At 39.8% G+C, this 19,266-nt stretch overlaps 1 protein-coding gene across 1 annotated transcript; it reads right to left on the bottom strand.

Moving 5' to 3' along the window:
* Positions 1–7,173: 7,173 nt before the first annotated feature.
* On the bottom strand, positions 7,174–15,736 carry fbxl22 (F-box and leucine-rich repeat protein 22). Its single transcript, XM_059536058.1, has 2 exons — positions 15,278–15,736; positions 7,174–7,686 (listed from the first exon to the last, which is right to left on the bottom strand). Exons 1-2 carry the CDS (start codon positions 15,727–15,729, stop codon positions 7,338–7,340), a joined length of 801 nt encoding a protein of 266 aa, XP_059392041.1. The 5' UTR covers positions 15,730–15,736; the 3' UTR covers positions 7,174–7,337.
* Positions 15,737–19,266: the final 3,530 nt, after the last annotated feature.

The raw sequence follows: 19,266 nt of genomic DNA, 5'->3' as shown, positions 1-19,266 counted from the left end.
CCTCTCACAAGTCTACTGCCTGATCTTAACCCATCACACAGACAAATCACGTTGCGAACATGTGAGGTTTGAATTAAGGGAAGTGCACAAATAGGTTGAACTGTGTACATTCTTACTAACATGTATACAAAAAAAGCCATTAACATGTTACTATCCATTACATAGTTTAATCAGTTTTCAGAAACTTGCTCCGCCTTTACTGTGATGTAATATCCAGCTTATTTTGCAATGTGGAAGTGAGATTTTTTTCTACTTCATGTGCAAGACTTCCATTTCACTATAGAGACAAGTGTCATAATCTGAAAACCACGGCCAAAGGTGGGGATACAATCCAAGGCTCTCCATTGACTATGTATTGCGGAAAGCTGCCTCACTGTCATTTCTGACAAAAAACTGAACAATGTCTAAAACTTGCAGTGTGACAAAGTGTTAAAAACCCAGAACTACATTTTTATAAACTGTGGACCCCAAAAAACGAGCGTTTAAGGACACAAAAGTAGAGATCAATGTGTTTTACTCTGAGAACTATGCCCACTGGATGGAAACATAATCAGTGACAGGAAACATTCATTATTTTTAACCATGTCAAAAGATTATTTCACCCCCTAAGTGAACCTGAGAGAAGGAGATATATTGAGAAAGTAAATTTCATTGGTTTTTGTCAGTGGCCCTTTTCCTAACCTTCCTCTTGTTGGAGAAATTATCCAAAATAAATGGCACAACATGACTTCTTATAAAAAAGTATTTCTGTGTTTTTAGCTTGTTTGCGGTGCACCCTATCACACAGCAGCTTTTAGGCATTGTTCTGTTTTTTTTTTATTTAAGTCAGAAATGACAAGGAGGCAGCTTCCCACAATAGAAAATCAATGGAGAGCGCTGGCTGTTACTTTACAAAAATGTATTCACTGACACTTCTCCTGTCCTGTCTTGAGTAAAATGAGTGAGGTGAGGTGAGAGGTGTGGTGTTTTTTGTTATTAAGAAATAAAGAAGAGAGCCCAGCTCAGGTGACAAAAAGTTACGCAAAAGTAACGTAATGCATTACTTTCCATAAAAAGTAACTCAATAACGCAATTAAGGGAGTAACACAACATTGTAATGCATTGCTTTTAAAAAATAACTTTCCCCAACAGTGATTATATATATTAAAACAGTCTAATGTTACCGAATAAAATGTCGATCCAGGAAGTGGTTTAGGACTGTGCAAGTTTGTGTTGATATAAATTATCTATATCATCTATGTTTTCTGAATCATCGTTCTGAATCTGATCCAGATGTTTTTTACAAAAATGTGATTTTCACAGCTTTTTGTTCGAAATGTTGCCTTTTTTCATGAAACTTACCACTTTCAAGTGTTAATTGAAAAAGACTGCATGCAGCTAAAAAACATATTTTTATTTGTTTGTTTGTTTAAAAGCAGAGGCTCTGTTCTTTGTTTTGGCATATTCAGGTATTCATACAACAAAATATTCTGATTGCCAATAAGCTTTACTGAAAATGATCAAAAATGTTGTCCAAAGTGCAGCAATATACGAGAAATAACTATTCATATTACTAAATTTTGACTTCAAGAATTTTGCAAACAATGGTAAATGTGACTGCAGTCTAACAAGGTGAACGACAGTGACAAAAAATAGTAAAACAAGTTTAATACAATTTAATTAATTAAATAAATGTACAATATGACCCCTTCAGTTAAGATCATCTATAGGCATAGCAGTTGAAAATGCATTTTATATTTTATGATTACCAAAAATCATATCCATTGCAGGACATGAGAGATGCCATATGAATGGCTATGGATGTGTGCTGGGGTCTAAAAGAGAAGCCAGTGCACCAGCAACCATTCCTGGATGACATAAATCAACTCCCCCTCCCCTTCTTTTCCGCTCAGCCTGTGAAGTTCACTACAACGTGACTTCCCTCCCACAGTTTTTACGAAACAGCTCGTGGCCTGATCTGCCTTTGCATTCCTCCACCCAGAGGGAGAGAAAGAGAAGGAGAAAGAGACTGTATGTTATACATGTATATGCAGATCTTATGTCACAACCTGCCCATGTGCTTCAGTCTAACCAATAAACATCCTCAATATAATTTATAACCTTCTGCAGCTTGTTTTATAGCTTGCCTCATAACCTTATTTTTAGATTATATAGCATACGAGGACTAGCATGTGAGGACAGGCATATGCACAACATGTGACATTCTCCTCGCCTTGAGGAGATGTTCCATGGGTTTAAACGCAAGCATACATTACAGACCAAAAACATGAGGGAACGTAAGTCACTCGAGACTTTTCATATACATCAGTGCCACTGAGAACCCACATTTGGAGACACTTAGAGGTTGATGCAGGCTGATAATTCATTTCTATAGGCCGTCTGGAAGAAACTGGCTCTTACATGGTCTTATAAGCATCTGGTGCGACCTCATAATCCCACATGAACGACTGCACCTGGCAAAAATGGCTGTTTCAAATGCATTTCAAGCAATTTGCTTTGAAGTTTATCTAAATTGCTGTAAGGCATTGAAGTTCTTGATCTGAGAACAAATTCTGGTTTAGACTTTTGTTTGATGAAACTCCTATCTTTTTTGACATACCTAGGGAAAATAAAGGTGCGTTATAGACCACAGCCAAAATAAAGTTGATTCTTTAACAACTTAAAGTAACTTTTGCAATCTATTTCATCATAAGAATGAAGAAGTACAACGAAACAAGAGAAAGCTTTACATACAGAGAAGAATTCCTAAAATGATTAAGATTTTTTCAGCAATTCTTAAGAATTTATACGGAAGTAGAATAAAAATGGCAACATTTCCATCTCACGGTTGTAAAAAGATTGACAATGTATAGTATTTAGATGACCTTCTTATAAATGCATGGCAAAATCTGCAGGAGTTAAATGGTTTTAAATGTACCTTCCTTACTCTTACAAATGCCTGACAAAAAAAGACACAATGTTATTAAGACACAATGTTATGGTCTTTTGAGCTTTGTCACACATTTTTATTAAGATCTTAAGACCTTCAAAATGTTGCTTTCTCAATATGTTTCTGTCTTTTGTGACATTCTTGCAAATGCCAGGTGATGATTGTGAGCCTGAAAGTTTCAATATATTTCTGTCTCTTACACCATTTTTATTGTATGAATGCCTGATGAACTTTAAAATACCAAAATATTGCTTTCTTAATGCTGGAAGGCTGCATCTAAGGCCCTTTGTGTGAATGCCTGATCAAGTCTGTAAGGCAAAAATATTGACATTTTAATATGTCACCTTAACCTTGAACGTTTGTAACATTGCAGTAATGTTTGACTCCTTTTACAACCTTCCAGAAAATGCCTGACAACGTTTACAAAGACCAGTTGCCTTCTTTTATGACCTTTTTTTTTTACGAATGCCAGGAGTTCGTAAGTTTGTAACATTGCTGTATTTAAATGTTAGCTTTTACGACCTTCTAAAAAAAATACCTGAGAAAGTGTGTAAGCCATCACAATATGCTGCCATCTCATACAACTTTGTAACGAATGCCTGACAAAGTTTGCAAAAATAGGGCGAAACATTGATTGCGCAATACTTTGCTGTTTTTAAGTAATTTTTAACTCTGTAAAAAAAAAAAAGTGAATATTTTGCAAGACCTAGCAACTGTTTGTCTGTCATTACTACCTATACAACGTTTTAGGTGGGTGATAAGTTGTGGGGAGAGGGGGGGCAGGGCCGAGGGACGTGGGAACAAGGAGGGAGGCCAGCAATGATTGGGAAATCAGTCACACCTGCGACCCACTGCCGGTCTCGAGTCCCACGTAGGAGATTGAAGGATATAAAACTGGAGCGACGACAGTGAAGGACGAGAGAGGACCAGGCCTGGGCTTTTAGTTGTGTTTTGGTTTTTATTTGAGCGCACCAGTCGTCCGTGAGGGGCTGGTGCGCTGTTTTGTGTTTATTTGGAATTATTAAAGCTTCATTTGATTGTCCGCCGGTTCCCGCCTCCTTCTTCCCGAAGATTAGGAAGTTTTTAGCATTACAGTGGTGCCGAAGCCCAGGAGAAGGAGGGACGCGCTGCTGAAGATCCCTCGCCGCTGTGGTGCCACAGAGCAGGCGAGAAGGATGCCGCCATGGACGCTCGAGTCGGTGGACTGGAGCGAGTTGCCGGGGACGGGCGAGCTCGCTGCCGACCGCCCACGATATGGAGGGGCGACTGCTGTCCGTGAGGGAGCGGAGGAGTCGGCGCCGTTCGCCAGGGGGCCGGAGCCTGCTGCCTCCGTGAAGGTATCCGGAGGAGCAGGGAACGGGGGACTCCTGCTGGCTGCCCAAAACTGGAGGAGCCGTCGCCGTCCACCGGGCGGCGGAGGGGTGTCGTGCCGTCCGCCGAGGGCCGTCCAGTGCCACCGCCAGGCACCGCGGAGGAGATCGCCCAGCCGGTGGAGGGCCGAGCAGCAGTGCGTCTGGGAACCGATTTTTTTTTCTTTTTTCTCTCTCCTCTCTCGTCTCTGTCGCTCCTCCTTCCATCTCCTTTTCTCTCGCCTCGTCTGTCCTACCCCCAGGTTCCCGCAGGTCCCCGTGGGGGGGAGGGGGGGGGGAGTAGAGCGCAGTCTCGAGGCTACCCCCCGGCATGCGAGGGGCGATGGGGGTATGTGGCGAGTGGGGCGGGGCCGAGGGACGTGGGAACAAGGAGGGAGGCCGGCAATGATTGGGAAATCAGTGACACCTGCGACCCACTGTCGGTCTCGAGTCCCACGTAGGAGTTGGAAGGATATAAAACTGGAGCGACGACAGTGAAGGACGAGAGAGGACCAGGCCTGGGCTTTTAGTTGTGGTTTGGTTTTTATTTGAGCGCACCAGTCGTCCGTGAGGGGCTGGTGCGCTGTTTTGTGTTTATTTGGAATTATTAAAGCTTCAATTGATTGTCCGCCGGTTCCCGCCTCCTTCTTCCTGAAGATTAGGAAGTTTTTTAGCATTACATAGGTGTTTGATTGTTTTCTATGCAAATAAAAATAGCTTTTTAAATGATGTTTTTGATACTGATCTTTGGCTGAAAACTTTCAAAAAACAAAATGGAAGAAATAGATGTTGAAGTGTGCTTCATTGCCTCCTCAGAGATTGCGTTTGCTCATAGTAGACTACACAGATCTGACGATTTACTGCAACCAGTGTAGCTTCAGGCTGATCACACACATTAGAGGCCCAATGCTGTCTACAGCCAATCAACACTAACCTTACTGTTGCCCTTGGGTGTTAACTAGTTCTCTGTTTTGAGAAAATACAAGGTCTACACTCTCTGGCATTTGTAGCGTGAAAAACGTTTTCTTTAAAAGGCTACTGCAGTTTCTTGGCTCCTTTGCCTAATTGCTTACACGTGATCATGCACATAAATAGTGTCTAAAGTTTTCCACCTTTCTAAATCTGTTTGCTGGACCCCTGACATTATCAAACACTTGAGAAACATTAACCGGATTACATAACCACTTGGAGTGGATTGACATCCACAACAAAGAAATACCTGATTGAGTAGATTTAGGCAATCACAGCATGCTGATCATGTTTTGCCACTCATTTGACCTCTCAAAGTCTTACAAAATGTCATGGCCAGTACCATTTCTTGACTTCACAGGGTTGGGATAAGTTTTATGGGTGGACCATGAGTCACATGGCCTCCTTGATGTTCTGGTCATGGGCATTTTTATAAAGCATTGATTAGACAGACATTATCTAACCGTCTTCATTTCAAGAACACAATAACAGGCTTTGAACAATAACTTTTTGCAAGAACAGATAATTGACATTGCATAATTAAAGGCATAATTTTAGCTTTTTTCCTTACTTATGTAACTTGACAAGTGCAAACCTTGAGCAAAAGTAAGAGAGTGAGAGTTGGAAAGAGATACAGATAACAGGAATTAGAGGGAAAGAAAAAAATATCCCAATATTATTTCACCCTCCAGCCTTCAATCCATCGCAAAGAACATCCTGTGGAGAACGTTGGCTTTAAAACAAGGGACTTTCTGTTAAGACTCATTACAAATGATTTTGTTTTTAATAATAATATTACAGACTATTTAGGGACAGAATGTGCAATTGTTCTTCATGCAGCCTTGATGATGTCCTAAGGGGTTTGAGGAAACTGTACTTGTGTGTTTGATTGGATTGTATACACTTGAAAAAGGTCAAACAGGCATAATAGAGGAAGAACAACTTCTGTGACTCCAAGAGACAAGAACATCTATTTTTGCTGCAATTACAACGCAAAATAGGGTGGTCACGTGGACAACACAGACACTGTCCAACCTACTTCTACACGCCACAGCTCTTACATAATATGTTTCTAATCACAACTCTGGAAGATGTCCAACATGGCCTCAAATAACTCTGTGCAGGCTTTAGGTTATAACTCTCCATTAAGACAAGATAGATACAGCTCGTCTCCTTGTGTCCTCTTAAAATGAAAATGACATTAGCTCTTTAATTTATATCCAAACCTCTGCAAAGAGCCTGCATATAATGTTTAAAACAGATAGTATAACTAAGGTCAATATTTGATCTCTATGGGTTGCTAGGTTTAGGTATGTTTTGGTATGGATGAAATTCAGCTTTGACCAGTCAGCAACCAGCTGTTTTATAATACAAGATGAATGAATTTGCTTAATGAAATAAGGTTTTACAGAAGTGATAACAATATTGTACCTCTGGTGTGTTATTCCTATATATATATATATATATATATATATACATATATAAATTATTCACAATGTAGTATGGCCTCTTGTACCTTTTTGCTTAATAAATGTCATGCATGTCATGCAGAAAGACCTGTGCTCTGTCAAATATTGTTCTTGCATAACTAGAAAGGAAGTCCAAAACCCACAACGAGGATAACCAGCTATGAGTTGTTCCAAAACTAACCTAGATTATGCAACCAAAACATGCTTTGCTTTTAATAAATACTGTCTTTCACAGAGTTCACAAATGTTTTATTATCAAAACCTAAGATTTGGTTGAAAGTTTGGACTGGGCCACTGCCCTGCATATTGAATACCTAGTCTTTGTACTGTGTACTTGACCGCTGAGTCATTTCATGGAGTCAAATGGACAAACAAACAAATGAAAAACAACCCAGAGGAGAAACAAAGAATAAGTTTGAAAGGAGAATGAATTAGCTGATTACATCAAGTAGTAGAATACTGACTGTAACAAGGAAAATTGGAATGAAAACTTCAGAGATGAAAAGGAAACTTTTGAAATTACAAAATAAACTGTGAAAAAATTAAACTGGACCATAATTGCACTGGACAGTGTTGTGAACCTCAATTTGACATTAAGTATCAAGGTAAAGTCTCTAGCTGTCAGGAGAAGATCAAAAACTTCTGCAGAGCTCTCCTGGTCTGTGTTTTCTCCTCCGGTTTGCTGTCTGGAATCATATCGGCACTGTGTAACGCGCTCAGGTGCACTTCTGGTCTCTTGTCCCTGACCTCCTGCAGCCCTGCCTGGGTCACGTTGCGACAGAAGTCCACCCTCATTTCTGTGAGACTGTGGCCGTGGTCCACAACAGCCTGGAGGACAGAGTCAGTCATCCGAGCGCAGTTTTCCAGACTAAGGCTGTGTAGCCTCCTGCAGCTTTGTAGCACGTTAATAACATCGCGGTCCGTAACGTGCCCACATCCAGACAGAGTCAGCGAGAGTAGATTCGGACACCTAAAACAACAACAAAACAAAAAGACAAAAAAAAAATTGTCATGCTGATAAACAGGAATAATAATTGAAAAGTGCAATGTCCAGAGCATACATGTTGGTTTGCTTTTTGTGTAGATTATGACAAGTTAATTAATAACAAACAACAGTCTGTTAAAGCTGAAGTCATTTCAATGCTGCTTGTTTTCAAACAGGTTTCCCTGTACGTCAGTGGTCGATTATATTGAAAACACATCCCCAAACTCAGTCAGTATTGCTATGCAGTGGTTAAGATTTTCAACCAAAGAACAATGTTTTAAAAGACCGCCAGAAAATAACTGATTGGAAAACACACTAGCTTACTGCATGACAAATATTTTTCACTCCTCGGGGGACACATAAAATGGTAAACTGTGTAATAAATGTGTTGTCAATAGACAGTAATTGACATATATTGCAACATAGTAACTGTAACCCAAGACTTTAGGCAATAATTTATGTAGCCCCATCAGGAATTTGCATGGTATTATACTAAGCATAGCATAACAAAAAACCATTTCCTAAGTCAGTGTTTGCTGTATCAGCTGTTTTTGCCACACAAACACAGCTGGTGCTCTTGCTAAATAGCACCAGCTGAAAGCCGAGCCATTTCTCATGTCATGAGCTCGGGCAGCAGGAACCTTCCTCACTGGCTACTGACGAGTCACCCTTCTGTGTGTCCGTGATTCTCCTCTGCTGCAGCCTGCTGGTAGAGGGTCACACACACTCACACGGAGGGAGCTAATGGTTGTAGCTTTGAGATGTCAATCACGTTTACTGATGCAGATTATATAAACTCTTACATAATCTTACCACTTAACCACATGTGAGACCGGCATATTCCAGCCGCCTGTAAGTGTTATGAGCACTGTCCCAATAACCCTGGCCATGGGGCGGATCTCACACTACACGTGTCATTGCTTTTTTTAATCGCAGACAGCCATCGGTGACACAGACGTTCTGATAAAGGGATCAGCAGTAGAGGAAGGATGAGAGAAGCTCGCAAGAAATCAAAGCCTCGGGAATCGGTTGGTTAGATAGTTTTTTTCTGATGGAGCAGCTTTCAGGCATTGTGTTTGAGCGGGAGGAGCTTTCAGAGCCGTCCAGATGAAGTAAACACGCCAGATAAATGAGTCGCATCATCCCCGGTTACATAAGCATGCCTTCCTCTGGTAGCTCCGCCCTTCTCTTGTGCAGATGTTTTGTTTGCTTTATTTTTTTTAAAGGCATTTCCATCAAACAGGCTTAACAAAAAGACTAACAAAGACGTAACTGTCTTATTTTACTTTGCTTCTGAGAATGAGGCTGGGTGTTGGGGGCCAAAACCCTACTAATATTTTGCATAACACAAACCGTGAAGGTTTCCCCATGTCGATACAGCCTCTGTAGACATCCCACACGTTGCACGATGGTAATTTAACAGGGATTGGATTCAGCGCTTTTTCTTTGAACTCATAGAGTCATCACAGTGACAGTAGTCTTTCAAGAGACTAATATCTCTCTCGGGACGCTGTGGAGGGTGTGTCTATGGCAGTAGGAATGAGGCTAGAGACTTCTTTTCCCCGAAGCGGCCCTAATGACTGGTCTATGCCAAGAACATCAACAGAAAATTCCCATACAACAGATGGATGTGGTCAAATGTAGTTGCATTCTTTATTTTTTGGTTTCTAATAGCCTGTTTTGAGAAATGGTGTTATTTATCATGCAAATTATCCGTAACAAATGCATTTAGTTTCTTGTTTTGGAGCCAAAGGTCTACTGGAGATGAAAGCAGTCAAATTGTTGTCTTTTTGAGAGTTACAGGCCATTTAAAGTAATGGCATATTTTGATCATCAGCATTTCCTACTAATTCAAGAAATGTTATTTTAACTCTTACTATATTGATATAGTTCTTGGGTAAATTGACAATTTTAAGGATGTTTTGATAGAAATTCTGAAAAATATTCATCACACTTTATTTTAAGGTCCAATTTGCACTATTAACAAAACCGTTTACTACGAATTTTGGCTCAAACTCCTAATTTGCTGCTTATTAGTAGTTCGTAAGGTAGATGTTAAGTTCAGATATTGGGTAGGATTAGAGATGTAGTATATGGTCATGCAGGATATGTGATTTATAATTACTAATAAACAGCCAAAAGGGGCCTTTTGCACCAATTAGTTCCAGAACTAAATGTACAGTACTAAAATACTGTGACGATTTTGCGTTAACTATTTCCCAGTACCATTTAAAGGGTTGCTTTCGCATTGAGAGTGTGTACTAAGAAGTGACGTAAGCCGGTCTACAGCGACCTCATTTGTGTGCAGCAATCAACAACAGAAACTAAGAAAAACTACATTTACAACAGGAGGATGAAGGACGCTGAGTTTTTGTTGTGTCTCGTGCGTTTCACAATAATGGACATGGAATGTAGACGTATTTGTAAAGCGTTTGAAAGAATGAAAAGAAGGAATCTCCAACAACAACTCACAGTGCTACATTTGCTACAAGTGCCTGCACTTCAGTGTCCGTCCATCTATCGCGGTTCATCATACTTGCGAAATAAGTTGACACAATGTTTACAGTATGTTTACACAGTGTTTTAAGCCATGGTGGGTTAGGGTTCTTTTTAATACGTCTGGCCAATCAATGTATACTTACGTCACGAGTAGTACCAGTTGTGCTGGTTAGAATCTGCTCTGGAGAGGGAGCTAGTTTAGTTCTCAAAAAAGACAGTCCAGTACTAATTTCTAATTTCAGTTCAGAATTTTAATAGATGCCAAGAGTAAGTTGGCAAAAGGTGTTCAAGAAGAGAAAGAAAATAAAAGTTTTATTTGAAGAATAAAACTAGATCTCTACTTGAACTTAATGACACCATCTGAGACTGTCTCTTCCCCAGGTGCTTAGTGTTTTATACATTTTCCTGCAGCTGAAATGTATTGCCACAATGGCGTCAGCAAGTGTGTGTGTGCGTGTGTGTGTGTGTGTGTGTGTGTGTCTTTGTAGGAAAGTGAGCGAGACACACACACACACAACACAGTGACTGCGACGCACATGTGCATTCCACCCTCATCAACAAAGAACTGATTGTAGGCTCAACTTCACTCAGAGGAACATATTTCTGCTTCTCTCCAATTTCCAATTTTCTCTGGTCAAAGAACAACTGGCACTGCACTGATGAACACACAATGTAACATCAAAAACTTCTTAACCTCCAAAAAACCCTTTTAAGAACCCTCAATAACCATCTTGAGTTGGCTTTGGATCTTTGGAGAATTTTGCATCCTGGTGTGAGAACCTTCACACTTTGCACACTCTTCCTTCATACTTATTGATTAAAACTTTCATTTGTTACCAATTATCAAACATGCTTTGAGTTCTATAAACATTTATCATATTGTTCTTGAGGAAACCATCAGTGCACTGTTGCTTTAAAGAACCAACCACAACACAGACCCGAGGAACCTATAACACTAGACCCCCTTTCACGATGCACGTTGGACCCGGAAAATTGCCGGAACATTGCCGGGTTGCCTTTTGTGTGAATGTAAACAGGTCCCGGGATGGATTCTGGGATTTATCCCGATTTGGGGACCTAGTAACATTGCTGGGTTCAGTCCTGGAATGAGCTCTGTGTGAACAAAAGCCAGAACCAATGCCGTAAAGTGTGTGTCGTAGTGATGACGCACATTGTCGTGTGACTCTTTTGCCAGGTGTTTTGAAGGCAGATCAGTGTTCGCGACAAAAAAAAAAATGTGCAAACTGTAATGAAGCAGAGATCAGTTAGTTCCTCACTTTCCGCGCTGACGCTGAGATCGTTCACAGGCTTAAGTGAAAGTTAACATCTCTAGCGTCTTTGACTTGTACATTACACATCACATCTTGATGTCACGTGTCTTTGGACGAGGAAGAGGAAGAGGCTGTACAGATCTGCCCTAAAAACTCCAGAGGGTAATTCAGTTGTGCTCTGCGTGCTACTCCACAGACCCTGTGTCACTCAAAACATGAGGCAAACTGCATTCCCAGCCTCAGCACGCTTCGAACACAAGCCGCATCTATCAGTGGAAGACTGTGATGACGTGCTTGCTTGAAGCTAAAATGTGTTTCTGATGAATATTTAAGGAACGGAGGTTTGAGAAGATCCCTATTAGTCTGACACTGGTGGAGTTAAATGGCTACGTGAGGAACATCAGCTCATGCTGAAGTACGTTTAAGCTTCCCACCACTGACGTCTTTTCCTTAAAAAAAATATCATGCTATGTCCTAATGTAGCTGTGTTCCTCGAAAACAGACGTTTCAAATTGCTGAATGTTCTGTACCCCTGTAAACCTTCTCAACTCATAACAGAACCTGGTAAATGAGTAATGCTGCAACACACAAAAACAAAAACGTCTGAATGGTCGGCGTATTGCTCTGTTCTTTAAATAATTGTGGTAAAACATACTCTTTGAGTCCATACTTTGGGTGACGGTCCCACAGCTTCCTGTTGACAGAATGGTCTGTGGTGTGCCTGCAGCTGTGGTCTGATGGGCCAGTTGTTGCAGACAATGTTTAAAATTGCTGTGCAGTGTCTTTGCTTCCATTTATATAGAGATTTAATTCATTTATTTCACAGCCAAAGGCATATATGCTCCTTCCTAAACCAGATAAAGTACATAAACATTCAATTGTGACTGGTTTTACCATGAGTTTAAAATATTTTGGTAATTTTGTGACTTGAAGAGTTAGTCCTTACAAAAATGTCATTATTCACCCTCATGTTGTTCCAAACCTGACTTATTTCAAGTGGAGAACAAAAAAGCTTATATTTCAAAGAATGTTCAAGCTGCTCTTTTCCATACAACAGAAGCAGTAACTAGATGTTTCAAGCTCCAAAAAAGTAAACAAACAAACAAACAAAAAATATAAAGGCATCATAAAAATAGTCAGTACGAAGGCTGTAGGAACAGTATGAAAAAATAAAGTTGGCATTAAGTGGAAAATGTGAGTCTTTTCTTGAATGAGGAGGGAAAAAAACGAGACTTGATTTCATCCATTGGGAATTCATTCTATTTGTTATTTGCATATCGCTACAATCATATCATAATCATATTGCATATCGCTACAATTAAAACACGTCAGGCTGTTGAACAAACATGCCAGTTTACAAGTCATTGGAGAAGAGACGGTGGGGAAAGGATGTGAATGTTTTTGATTAAAAAGATGAAAAAAAATAATGATGTGCACATTTATAATAAACACATCACACAGCATTACCCGAAATCTAAGCAATGTCCATTTTGATTTCATGGTGACTTCAAGTTATTGTTTACTGACAATCGTTCCCTCCACTACAGCTTTCAGATCTCATTTGCTCTTGTGCATATCAATCTCGACAGGCAGAGGTGGAAAGAGTACAAAAATATTCTACTCAAGTAAAAGTACCATTACATTAATGAAATTTTACTTAAGTACAAGTAAAAGTACCAGTCTAAAAATCTACTCAAGTAAAAGTAAAAAGTAGCTCATTTAAACTTTACTCAGAGTAAAAATTACTTAGTTACATTTTAACAGTGGGAGGGAGTCAAAATGGGACAGGCCAAGGGTGTCAAACTCAGTTCCTGGAGGGCCACAGTCCTGCACAGTTTAGATTTAACCCTAATTAAACACACCTGATCCAGCTAATCTAATCATTTAGGTTTATTTGAAAACTACATGATATGTGTGCTGGAGCAGGGTTAGAACTAAACTCTGCAGGGCTACGGCCCTCCAGGAACTGAGTTTGACCCCTGGGATAGGTCTATTAATCTCAAACTAGTTGTTTTTAATTAAAGGAATCAGTTATTTAGAATAATATAACATTTGGGCTGTTACCAGGCAAATCAGTATCAACAAACTCATCTTTTAATGCAGAGGAAATGCAGAAAATTCATTGGAAGTGGCATTTAGATGTATTACACTGTTTAGTGCAGGACAAGAATGCATTTAACCTGCAGTTACAAATGCATGAATAATGTTTTGATATACAAGACATAAAATGTTGAATATTCATTTGAAATGATAAGAAATTAATTATTTAAAAAAATCAAAAGATACTTTAAATGTGAAATTAAAATGGCCAGTATGTGTCAGCAAGTCACTGTTAATAAGTGAGTCATTGCGATTGAACCGAATCATTTAAACGGTTGATTCATTCAGGAACGAAACACTGTCACGTTGCTCAGAGACGCAAAACTGTGCTTTGGTGGCTGTGTTTGGAATTATTTTCTGTTGTAGAAATAGAGCTAAAAAAGGCAATATGGTGTCTAAAACGCAAGTCTCTTAATTAACTTGTTTACTGAACTGTTATATATATGTATGTATGTATATATTCATGATGATTTTTGGAGGAAACGATGGCATTCTTTGTTTGATTTTGATTTAATATATGAAATTATATAAATATGTGAATTTTCTGCCCCTATATCTTCAATTTTGTGATCATTCTAAATGCATTTTAGGAGACTGAATCACACAGTGAAAGAACGAACTATAAATGCGCGCGCACATCATTAAAACAAAAATAATACACTCCTCACCACGGTCTTTTTAGATAATTTGTGCAAAACCTCTTGCTAAAATGTCAAAGCTTCATTTTAACCACCAATGCAACCATGCAATTATTTAGTTTACCTCTATATTCTTGCGAAGGGTTGATGTCTTGTCGAGATTTTATAAGCTGCTAGTTTGGTCTTCCTAGGCAAGTACAGCTTACACTGCATAATAGAGCATACATATGGCCAGGGGTTCACTTCATTTCCTTCGAGTTCAACTTCAGAATATGACGGGGTTTCATTTTCAGCGGTGTCTGCACCACTAACGCCTGTTTTGTCCGTCTGCATCTTTCTTGTGATTTTAGCGCCAGTTTGCCCTCCTGCCCATTATGCCGTAGTTTCCAGGGAGCGATTTATTTATTTATTTATTTTTTTTTTTACTCAGTAATTAATGTGTTTTAAAATGTAGCGAAGTACAATACTTCAAACAAAATATACTTAAGTAAAAGTAAAATTACAGATTTAAAAAATTACTTTAAAAAGTATTAGTACACAAAAAAGCTACTCAATTACAGTAACGCGAGTAAATGTAATTCGTTACTTTCCACCTCTGTCGACAGGTCATGATCAGTTATGAACCAAAAAATAGAATGTGATTTGGTGTCACTGATGTAAAACCTAGGATTCAACACTGCTTTATGCACTAAGTTTGAAAATATGCGAGCGCAAATGAGATAGAAGCACTATGGCAAAAGCTACTAAAATTTTAGTTTGTCTCACAAATTTATGCTAATAATAGTTGGTATTTTGTACCATTTGAAAGCCATTGGATACTGTTGTTTACAATGGGACAGTTTTGTGCAAACGTTATTCTTTGACTGTTTGAAAAGCGCAAAGGTCTGTAAACAATCATGGAAAATTTTAATCGGTGCCATTACTATACTTTTAAAAACAAAAGTGGAGATGGGATTCGTTAAGATTGCTTCATCTGTCTAAATATATCAGAGTAGCAACATCTGCTTGTCCAAGATCAAACCAATGACAAAAATGAATGTTGATGCCAAGACAAACAGAAACACTCACATGTGGCAAACACGCTCCAGGAAGTCACTGACAAGGCTCTCGTGCTTCCTGCAGAGGTCCTTCTGGAATGTGGTCTTCATCCAGTCCTCAATGTTGCACACTTGGACCCTGCTCGAGTGCCAGCATACAGCCAGGTACCTTAGCGAAGAGCCCAGAACATAGTTGTCCCTCCTCAGCTCGCACAGAGACCTGAAGTGAAGTAGCGTCCACAGTTGTGGGTCCAGGAAGACTTGTCTTAGTCGTACGCAGGTCAGGGACAGGCTGCGGCAACTGTCCTTGTCTAGGTACGAAAAAAGGTGTAACAAACACTCCTGATCTAGTTCTGTGAGATGCATAGCTAGACAGGAGACAACCACAATGATCACAAAGCAACAATGGGACAACGGCGTGTCTCGTGTGGTCTGGATTTGTGATTCTCCCCCAGACTGTAGCCTCGCTGAGGCCTTGCACATATAAGGTTGTGAGGAATGGGGGTTATTTTGGGAGGACTGCTGCAGGCATGGTCAAAAATGGAAATGTGTGAGGCACATGGACTCTTCCAGTCCATCTGTCTCTGACGCCTGGACAAGAGGCAGTGTGAGGGACGTTTAAAGTGTGGGGACTTCTGTTTATCACTCAACGCCCTGCATCTTGTGGGATGGGGAATAGCAAGACGGCCCACACTGAGGCACATTGGTTCTGCTTGCATTTGGGTTGATCCGATCACAAGTGGTCAAGGGAGACACATTTCCATTTACACATGGTAGTAGATATCTCTCAAATGCGTCTCTTCTGACCACTTGTAATTGGATGTTGAGTGCAGGGTCTCTGATTTTATGACTGCATAAACAGCAGACTATCTCACTGTGTTAGCGTGCATTGGTAAAGCATACAAGAAAAACAAAAATGGGAGAAAAAATACAGTTCTTTCAATCGGACACTTGGCCCTGTCCACAAGAACGCCGTTATTTATTAAAACCACAGCTTTTTACGCGGTTTGGCTGTACGTCCACACGCAAACGCAGTACCCGGTCACTGAAACCAACATTTTTTTAAACAGCCTGCCAGGGTGAAGATTTTCAAAAACTCTGGTTGCAGTGTTATCGTGTAGACAGCGAAACCAGAGTTTTTGGCTTGTGACGTCGGAGCCTGCGCTGTTATCTCCACCTACTGGAAACTTTTCCAGGCTTCTGATTGGCCAACATGGCTTTATGGTTGAGATATCGCCACCTGTTGTTTTGGCAGTGCATCATACCATGCATTTGCGTTTTATGTGGACTGAGATTTTTTTTTAAAAGGAAGAAGAAAAAACTTTGTTCATAAAAATACCCATGTTCATGTGGACATTGCCTTATTTAAACTGGACATTACGGTAAAGTTTAAACCCTTGTTTTAGTGGTTGTTTTCAGTTCAATATCGGCAATACAAATGCAATGTGGACACTGCAAACCGCGAAATTATCCATCAGTTTAGCGGTGCCATATGCACATATTTTTAAAAATATAACACAATAAATAAAGAAAAGGGCTTCTCGAGGGGAGCTTATTTTGTTACAGCACATTTCACAGCTTCGGATCTTATCCCAGCAAGCACACAATGCCAGGTGACCAGAATTCAATGTCTAAATCAATGATGTACAATAACGACGTCAGCTGACTCCAGCTGGTTGTGTAACCTAAATCCAACATTCAGTCAATGTCAAATTGGCATCAAATACTGACGTCTGTCTGTCCGACGTCATGTCCAGCGTCAACCTGACTTTATATTGATGTCCTGTTCCTGCTGGGATGGTTCTTCTAATCCTGGTAATGTTACAATGGTCTGATGCTGGGATATTTTTTATACGTACTTTCTGGGGACGTTTTTGCCTTAGCTGAGTAGAGACAGGAAGTGATAGGAGAGGGGAATGGGATGAGAAAATGAGTTTGATATGGACTTTAACTTGCAACTAATGTTGGAGTGCAGCCCACAAGATTAAGTCTCTGTTTGTGATCCAGTTTTCCTGCTTTATGTTTCCACCTTGCATTTACACAAAAGGCTCTCTGCCAGTTTGCCAGAAATTTTCCAGAATCAAATCCATGTCAGTCTGCAGATTTTGAGTTTCATGGAAAATAGCGTAGTGTGTGATGGGCAGATTCCATTTTTTTTTTTGCCACGGACTATTACCGTGTCTCATTTTTAAGACTGTGCCCTCCAGAAATGCATAATCTTTACAATTAATAATATTTACTTAAGTTAAACCTCACAAGGAATAAGAGTCAGTTTTTAGTAAGGTTGCTTTAAAAAAATAAAAATAAATAAAATACATCCTTAATTATGTATGCAACCGACAAATGCAATCTCTTGAGCTGTTTTTCAGCTTGTTTTCCTCTGGTGCAGCTTATGATTCAATCCAGTCGGAGGATATCAAACATGTTTTAGGTTTTAGAATTACTTTAAAACAGCATTTCTGCATGAGTTTATGTTGGGAATGACTTTAGATCCCTAGTCATTCTGTCTTTTTTCTCTGTAACCATTTACAAAGTTGACAAGTGTATGATGCCTCGTGTTTTAAAATCTTTTCAGGTTTTAAAAGTTGAGTAATTTATACCTTATGTTGCCTTGCTTAAAATTTTTCCATTGAATTAAATGAATATATTTCCTGCAGTATTACAGGCAGTGTTGGGGGTAACACATTACAAGTTATACAAGTTGTGTAATTAGATTACTGTTTTTAAAGTACCTTGTAAAGTAATGCATTACTTTTAAATTTACAACAAAATATCTGACTTTTTCAAATAAGAAATGCTAGTAAATTTGTTTTCCATTAAATCCCTGACAGCTGTCCTGTCCCATGTTGAGAGCAACTGGGAGTAAGTGCAGAAACACTTGCTTCAGCCGAAGGCTTATTCATTTCACTTTTGGTGTGAAATAGCCTTTACAGCTGCAAAAAAATTTTTTTGAAATAAATACTTTTTTATTATTTAAAAACAAATTAGCAAGCCCAACCCAGGGAACAAAAGTAACGCAAAAGTAATGCATTGCTTTTTATAAAAAAGTAACTACCACAATTACTTACTTTTATATGCATAACACAATAAATGCATTACTTTCAAAAGTAACTTTCCCCAACAATGAGGTACAGGTAAAGTAATTTTGCACCATTAGCAGCACCAAACAGAATTTCAAAAATGACGACACAACTTGTGCTCATCGAGCAAAGTGTACTTTTAAAATAAGCTAGGCTAGCATAGCATTCCTGCCTCCTTACTGGAATTATTCTACACAATATCTACTCTTGATATGGCACCTGATAACTCACAGCAGACCTGGTGAATATTTCTCGGGTGAAGTGCAATTGCAGCTTGTACTGTTTGAGTCACTCTTACTGAGTCATAACGTGCAGCTATTGACGCAGTTGCACTTGATAGCACAAGCAACGTGATCTTACTGGCAGCTGAGGCCTATCGGGCGAGAGAGAGCAAGAATGAACTCTGTTGTCCATTCTAAAGTATGACGGCCTCAGACAGACACCTGTGAGCGAGTCGAGCAGCTGTTCCTCCTCTCCTCTTCTTCCTGCCTGTCAGAGACGATAGCTCTGGCACGTGGCGAGTGGGGAGCCCCGGAGTTTGTTTTGCCCCTGGGAGCTTTTGAAAGAGTGACTGTGTGGGTGGCAGCAATTGATAGAAAGAGCGAGTGGGAAGGATAAGAAGAACTCACAATGGGAACGAAGCACGCCCTCTTATACTCTTGTTTGGAGTGGCTTACGTCATTAAAAACCATTCAGCGTTTACATTTCACAGTGGGTGACACTGGAAGTAGTCCTTTGGACAAAGATTAGAGAACGAAGGTAGTTGCCACTGTTTCAAGCGAGGTGGAAGAGAACGCTGCTCCACCTGCAGCAGTGACATGTGCAGAGCAGAGGAAATGCATGCGGTTGTGTGCGCTGTGACACAATCTGACTGAACCCACACCCGTGTTTGAGAACAGCACATAAAGAAGCATTCATTTCAGTGTCAGCACTTCAAACT

Source organism: Carassius carassius, chromosome 43 (assembly GCF_963082965.1).
Source record: "Carassius carassius chromosome 43, fCarCar2.1, whole genome shotgun sequence".
NCBI classification, from domain to species: Eukaryota; Metazoa; Chordata; class Actinopteri; order Cypriniformes; family Cyprinidae; genus Carassius; species Carassius carassius.
Note: the sequence above shows the minus strand (reverse complement) of the source record. Positions and strands in the feature narration are given on the sequence as shown.